This window comes from Aethalodelphis obliquidens, unplaced genomic scaffold, assembly GCF_003676395.1.
Source record: "Aethalodelphis obliquidens isolate GAN/ISIS:26980383/991018 unplaced genomic scaffold, ASM367639v1 scaffold43, whole genome shotgun sequence".
Classification (NCBI taxonomy): domain Eukaryota; kingdom Metazoa; phylum Chordata; class Mammalia; order Artiodactyla; family Delphinidae; genus Aethalodelphis; species Aethalodelphis obliquidens.
The window spans coordinates 3,367,234-3,375,199 of NW_020837987.1; the positions used below are offsets into that span (position 1 = coordinate 3,367,234).

The window sequence follows — 7,966 nt, forward strand, 5'->3', positions numbered from 1 at the left end:
TCCTGTGATGGGTGTCAGAGAGAATCAAAGCTGGACATTGGTTAAAGCAGTGAGAACAGATTGTATTCAGTGACTGCTGATGTACGGGAGGGAGCTGAGTTGCGTTCCAATTTGTGTAGAGATGACCGGACGTTTTAAAGGGAGAGTGAGGAGGACGAGGAGAGGGGCTTCAGTGGAAAATGACAGAGGGTGGATCAGTGTAACTGTGGTGGGGCAGCTGTGTCCACCGCCTCTGGGGCCAGGCTTCTGAATTCCCGCAGAGACTGGGAGGCCGGGGCCCTGTCCTTCCAGATGATTACATCCCAAAGGAATTGGTTATCAGGTCCTCGAGAAGGAATACTCCTGAGTGGTAGGAGATAACATACACATCCCAAAGGGATAGGTAGGCTCCACAACTGAGGCCCTTTTCAGTAAGTTCTGTGACAAGGGGAGGTCAAGGGCCTGTGTCAGGTGTTGGCTGGGACAAAAGTAATTCTTTCTCAGGCCGGCATTGTGGAGGGGACATGGCCTTATGCTGTGAGTTTGGGTGGCCTCTTAGTGCAGAGGTTTGGGCAGGCACTCTGTGTCCAGAGTCCTGCAGTTCTTGTGGGCAGAAGCTGAAACTGTATTTCCATCAGCCTTCCGACTGTGGCTTCTCCCAGGACTCCCTGGAGTCTCACCGTGCCGTTCAGGCTCTGCCGAGGATTTGAGGGGTTTCGTGTGCAGACTTCAGGGCTCTCCCCTCTGTGGCTCAGCATTTCTCCCCTTCATGTACAGCTGCTCTGGCAGCCCCAGACGCCATTCTCTGGTTTCTCAAGCCACAAACGGGGTGGCTTCTGCTTCAGTTGTGTTCTGCACCCCCAGGACTGGGGCTGTTTTCAGGGGAAAAGCTGTTTATGAACATGGGTCTCACCTAGCCCTGTTGCCTCCCTTCAAGGATTGAATCTCCCACCTGATTTTGGTCACTCTTCAGTGCCTTCAGCCCGTCATTTTCTTTTTTTCCAGGGTTTATCATTGTTACTTGCAGGTGGGTTAGTCTATATGAGCCACTCTGCCATTACTGGAACCAGGATGGCCAGCTGTTCTTTTTTCCAACTATTTATTATAAAAATGTTCAAACATTCAGAAAAATAGAATACTAATGTACTCCTCTCACCTGGTATCTGGGATCCAAAATCTTGGGATGCCATTGCTTTTAGGCCCTTTCAGTAGACAGGAAATATAGCACATTTGAAAAATCATGAGCTTTTGCTGATATTTTCAATTCAAATTTAACTTTTCATTTTATATTTGTATTCTTTCTCTAATGATGAAAATCGTGGTTTCTAATAACACTAATAGATAATAAGATACATTTGGAGAAGTCTTTCATCTCTCTTCCTTCTACCCCATTCCTGGCTTCCTCCGTACGTAATAATTTGTATGTTTTTGGTTTATCTGCCATTTCTTTATTTTAACATGAGCAGAATGTACATACATTCACATTTCCCTCTCTTTCTTATGAAAGACATAGAGTACAAAGAACGCTGTTCTGAACCTTGCATTTGTATTTTATTATGGATATTTTCAAAGTACAGGTCAAGGGCATTGATCTCTGTTTGCTTTTTCAGTCAGCACATGATTCTAAATTCCATATTACTGGTTACGTGTTTTAGAGTTTTATCTTTGCGTCTTTTATCGTTTTTCCGAGTTTTATTGAAGTATAATTGACATATGACATTATATAAGTTTAAGGTATACAAGATGATAGTTTGAGGATCTTTTATCTTCTATCTGACCATTTAAGACAGAAGTACTTGTCAAGAATTTGTTAGAGCACTTAAATTTGAAAGAGTTACTGTGATTCTAAGGTTTATTATTTTATGGTTCCACTTTTAAATCATGCATTGTTTTGTCTTTTAAAAATTTTACAGATCGAAGATCCAGGTTGCTTCTGGGTTATTATAAAAGGCTGTAGTCCCTTTTTAGATCATGAAGTTGACTATCAAAAACTAAATAGTGCCATGAATGACTTCTATAACAGCATGTGTCAAGATATAGAAATAAAGCCACTAACGTTGGAAGAAGGGCAGGTATGTATCTAAATGTGCTTTAAACAACATGTCTTGAAATACTACTCAAAATGGAGACTGTTGTAGCAACTAAGATGATAAAAACTTTTAGAGTACTTCAACTGCTCATGGTCATTGCCTAGTGTTAGGTTCTTTCGGTTGCATAAGAGTCGGGCTAGTCATGGAAAGTGGCAATTGTTGTATCAGGTTCACATGGGGCAACAGGAGGTGGAGTGTCGTCTAAATTCAGGCATAGAGCCATCGTCTTGGGGCTGGGAACCAGAGGATCATTCTAGATCCATCACAGGGACCTTAGCAGAGGGAGCATGGGGGTTTCCAGTCTAGGGCCAGTGCCTCGCTTTTGGTTGCCTGTGACTTTGACCAACTCGTGGTGTTTTATTTTCCTTACTCCACATTGTGGCCCCTCCTTCCTTTCCTGCACCCTCAGCTCTGTGCCCATTGTCTGCTTCTCTCTGCAGGTTAGTCATTTCTCAGAAGAATTTGAATTTTTTTTTTTTTTTTTTTGCAGTACGCGGGCCTCTCACTGTTGTGGCCTCTTCCGTTGCGGAGCACAGGCTCCAGATGCACAGGCCCAGCAGCCATGGCTCACGTGCCTAGCCACTCCGCGGCATGTGGGATCTTCCCGGACCGGGGCACGAACCCATGTCCCCTGCATCGGCAGGCGGACTCTCAACCACTGCTCCACCAGGGAAGCCCAAGAATTTGAATTTTTATAACAGTGTAATAGGAAAAGATTTATAAACTATGAGAAAAATTAGAAATAATTTGAATTCCTCAGCCCACCCTAAATATTTATTAATAACATTATTTTTTCCATGCCATTTACTTTTTTTTTTAAATTAATTTGTTTTATTTTTGGCTGCATTGGGTCTTTGTTGCTGCGTGCGGGCTTTCTCTAGTTGTGGTGAGCGGTGGCTACTCTTCATTGCAGAGCACGGGCTTTAGGTGTACGGGCTTCAGTAGTTGTGGCACGTGGGCTCAGTAGTTATGGCTTACAGGCTCTAGAGTGCAGGCTCAGTAGTTGTGGCGCACAGGCTTAGTTGCTCCGCGGCATGTGGGGTCTTCCCGGACCAGGGATCGAACCCATGTCCCCTGCATTGGCAGGTGGATTCTTGTGCCACCAGGAAAGTCCACCGTTTACTTGTTGAAGAAACGAAACCAGGTCAGTTGTCCTTTTAAAGTATTACACGTTCTGTATAGCCTGGTTGCTTCCTTGTGGTGGTGGTGAACTTTCCCCTTCATTCCCTATATTTCGTGCAGACTGATAAAGCTTTGATTACTTTTATAGTCACGTTTTTTCCCCAAGAATGACTGGTGCTGTGAGGTTCCTCTTGTATTGAATTGGGAGAGAATCTCACTTTCAGTGATGCTGAGGTTGACCGCTGCATTCAGATGGCAGCAGCCTAAGTGCCCCCTGTGGTTCCCGTCGGCTAGTAATGCTATCCAGTGACCACCACCACCCAAATCAGCTCTTTCATTTATGCTTGCAAAATGGTCATTTTCACATTGCTTCTGCATTCATGAGCTGGAATTCTTCCATAGAGAACCTTCCCTCATCTGTTAGAACGGTTTGGCTTCCTGAAGTAATACTGGAAAGGTGGAAAAATTGCTTGATTCTTTCCCTTATCAGTTTTCCTGTGCCTAGTTATCTACATTGACGTCTAGAGGTTTGTTTTGTTTTTCTCTCCTTGTTATTTTTAAGTATTTTAAAGCCATTGATCTCATGGCTTTTAATGTATTCATCAGTTGCAATCATTTTTCTTGATGCTTAAATTATCTCATTACTGGCCAGTAGAAGCCCTAGTTTACCACCTTTTCAAAGTTGACTGACCGTGTGAATTATTAGCTACAGGTTTCTTTGGCTTTAGCATGAAACAGAAATACCCTCCATCCTTTGGCGCAATTTCTCTAGAATTATTTGAGCCTTGAATTATGTGAGGCTCTCAAGAACACACCCCTTGCAGAATAGCTGCCCTATGTTTTCCAACTTCAGTTCCCAAGGGCAGGGATCTCTACCGTCCCACTTCTTCCCTGTTGGGCACAGCTGTCCCTGCTGAGCCACTTTATAAGCCTGTGGTCAGCCTATGGTTTGCCTGTCTGTGGCCTGTCAGTCCCATGGGACAGTCAGGATGCCAAGCACTGTCACTCTAGCAGGGCAGTTTCCCTAAAAGGGGGCTGCAGGTATTTATTCAGTCATTCACTGAATAGGTTTTGAAGACATAGTACATGCCAAGCGCTGTTCTAGGTGCTGGGAGTATGGCAGTAAACAAAAAGACAAAAATCCCCTTCATCACGGCGCTGACGTCCATTTGTGGCCGATAGCAAACAAATGTTAGAGGGTGGTAAACAGGCATGGGAAGCAGAACCGGGAAGATGAGCCTGGGGTTGTGATTTTGTGTTGTCCTGGCACATGATTGACAATTATTTGTAAGTTTTGTTTTCTGATTTAAGAAGGTAAAGCAATGCGTTTTCCTTATTTCACTTTCTAAAAATTCTCCTTAGTTAAGGAGTCAAAGTGACTGTAGTAAGAAAACCAGTGAAATAGAATTCAGGTGCCCTGTGTTCTTGTTTTCCCAATAAGCAGTGTTTAGCTTGGGGTAATCCAGCCTCCTTGCATCTTTAAGGTAAAAGGTATGAGATGATGTTGAGAGTACCTTTTAGTTCTCTCATTGTTTACTAGAGATTTTTTATTTAATTTTTAAAAATTTTGATAGTAGTATGGTTGATTTACAATGTTACAGGTTGCAGGTGTATAACAGTTGCAGGTGTACAACAAAGTGAACCTGTTATACATACATCCACTCTCTTTTAGATTCTTTTCCCATATAGGCCATTATAGAGTATTGAGTAGAGTTCTCTGTGCTACACAGTAGGTCCTTATTAGTTATCTATTTTATATATAGTAGTGGGTGTGTTAATCCCAGTCTTCCAACTTATCCCTCCACCCCCCCCCCCCAACTTACTCCCTGGTAACCACAAGTTTATTTTCTACATCTATAACTCTATTTCTGTTTTGTAGATAAGTACATTGGTACTCTTTTTTTGGATTCCACATAAAAGCGATATCATATGATATTTGTATTTCTCTGTCTGATTTACTTCACTCAGTATGACAATCTCTAGGTCCATCCATGTTGCTGCAAATGGCCTTATTTCATTCTTTTTTATGGCTGAGTAATATTACATTGTGTATATATACCACATCTTCTTTATCCATTCTTCTGTCGGTGGACATTTAGGTTGCTTCCACGTCCTGGCTCAATATTGAGCTCAATTAAATAGTGCTGCAGTGAACATTGGGATGCATGCATCTTTTCGAATTACGGTTTTCTCCGGATATTTGCCCAGGGATTGCTGGATCATATGGTAGTTCTAGTTTTATTTTAAGGAACCTCCATACTGTTCTCCATAGTGGCTGTACCAGTTTACATTCCCACCAACAGTGTAGGAGGGTTGCCTTTTCTCCACACCCTCTCCAGTGTTTACTGTTTGTAGATTTTTTTGATGATGGCCATTCTTACCAGTGTGAGGTGATACTTCATTGCAGTTTTGATTTGCATTTCTCTAATAATTAGTGATGTTAAGCATCTTTTCATGTGCTTTTTAACTGTCTATATGTCTTCTTTGGAGAGATGTCTATTTAGGTCTTCTAACCCACTTTTTATTGGGTTGGTGTTTTTTTTTTTGATATTGAGCTGCATGAGCTGTTTTGTATATTTTGGAGATTAATCGTTTGTCAGTTGCTTCATTTGCAAATATTGGGTTGGCCAAAAGGTTCATTCATTTTTTTCCTAAGATGGCTCTAATAGTGCTTAGTTGTCTTTAACTTCATTCAAAACAATTTTGTTAGACTGTATTGTGACAGCTGGCATATCAGCGTGCATTGAAAAAAAAAATCAAAGTTGGTGAATTTTTGTGCAGCCATTTTAATATTGAAGATGGAAGAAAAACAACATTTTCAGCATATTATGCTTTATTATTTCAAGAAAGGTAAAAATGCAACTGAAACGCAAAAAAAGATTTGTGCAGCGCATGGAGAAGGTGCTGTGACTGATCGAATGTGTCAGAAGTGGTTTGCGAAGTTTTGTGCTGGAGATTTCTCACTGGACGATGCTCCACGGTCGGGTAGACCAGTTGAAGTTGATAGCGATCAAATCGAGACATTGATTGAGAACAGTAACGTCATACCACGTGGGAGACAGCCGACGCACTCAAAATATTCAGCTCAAGTGCTGAAAATCATTTGTACCAGCTTGGTTATGTTAATCGCTTTGATGTTTGGGTTCCACGTAAGTTAAGTGAAAATACAACCTTCTTGACTGTATTTCCATATCCATTCTCTACTGAAATGTATTGAAAATGTTCCGTTTTTTAAACAAATTGTGATAGGCGATGAAAAGTGGATACTGCATAATAATGTGGAACGGAAGAGATTGTGGGGCAAGCGAAATGAACCACCACCAACCACACCAAAGGCCGGTCTTCATCCAAAGATGGTGATGCTGTGTATATGGTGGGATTGGAAGGGAGTCCTCTATTATGAGCTACTGCCGGAAAACCAAATGATTAATTCCAGCAAGTACTGCTCCCAATTAGACCAACTGAAAGCAGCACTCGACAAAAAGCATCCAGAATTAGTCAACAGAAAATGCCTAATCTTCCATCAGGATAACGCAAAGACAACGTGTTTCTTTCATGACCAGGCAAAAACTGTTACAGCTTGGCTGGGAAGTTCTGATTCATCTGCTGTATGCACCAGACACTGCACCTCCAGATTTCCATTTATTTAGGCCTTTACAAAATTCTCTTAATGGAAAAATGTTCAATTCCCTGGACGACTGTAAAAGGCACCTGGAACAGTTCTTTGCTCAGAAAGATAAAAAGTTTGGGGAAGATGGAATTATGAAGTTGCCTGAAAAATCACAAAAGGTAGTGGAACAAAAGAGTGAATACGTTGTTCAATAAAGTTCTTGGCGAAAATGAAAAATGTATCTCTTATTTTTACTTAAAAACTGAAGGAACTTCTTGGCCAGCCCAATATTTTTCTCCCATTCTGAGGGTTGTCTTTTTGTTTTGTTTATGGTTTCCTTTGCTGTGCAAAAACTTTTAAGTTTAATTAGGTCTCATTTGTTTATTTTTGTTTTTATTTTCATTACTCTAGGGGGTGCCTTGAAAAAGACCTTGCTGTTATTTATGTCAGAGAGTGTTCTGCCTATGTTTTCCTCTAAGAGTTTTATAGTATCCGGCTTTACATTTAGGTCTTAAATCCATTTTGAGTTTATTTTTGTGAATGGTGTTAGGGAGTGTTCTAATTTCACTCTTACGTGTAGCTGTCTAGTTTTCCCAACACCACTTATTGAAAAGACTGTCTTTTTCCATAGTATAGTCTTGCCTCCTTTGTCAAAGATCAGATGACCATAGGTGTGTGGGTTTGTCTCTGGACTTTCTATCCTGTTCCATTGATATATATTTCTGTGTTTGTGCCGGTACCAATACTGTTTTGATTACTGTGGCTTTGTAGTATAATCTGAAGTCAGGGAGCCTGATTCTTCCATCTCCATTTTTCTTTCTCAAAATTGCTTTGGCGGGCTTCCCTGATGGCGCAGTGGTTGAGAGTCCGCCTGCCGATGCAGGGGACACCGGTTCGTGCCCCGGTCCGGGAAGATCCCACATGCCGCAGAGCGGCTGGGCCCGTGAGCCATGGCCACTGGGTCTGCATGTCTGGAGCCTGTGCTCTGCAACGGGAGAGGCCACAACAGTGAGAGGCCCGCGTACCGCAAAAAAAAAAAAAAAAAAAAATTGCTTTGGCTATTCGTGGTCTCTTGTGTTTCCATACAAATTGTAAATTTTTTTGTTCTGAAAAATGTCATTGGTAATTTGATAGGGATTGCATTGAATCTGTAGATTGCTTTGGG

The 7,966-nt window shown here is 41.7% G+C and overlaps 1 protein-coding gene across 1 annotated transcript in view; it reads left to right on the forward strand.

The window, feature by feature from the left end:
- Positions 1-7,966, forward strand: part of TDRD12 (tudor domain containing 12) — an 81,586-nt gene that overhangs the window by 6,594 nt on the left and 67,026 nt on the right. The window contains exon 2 of the mRNA XM_027079323.1: positions 1,893-2,051. Within this exon, the coding sequence (XP_026935124.1) occupies positions 1,893-2,051 (159 nt within the window). The remainder of the gene's footprint in view (positions 1-1,892; positions 2,052-7,966) is intronic.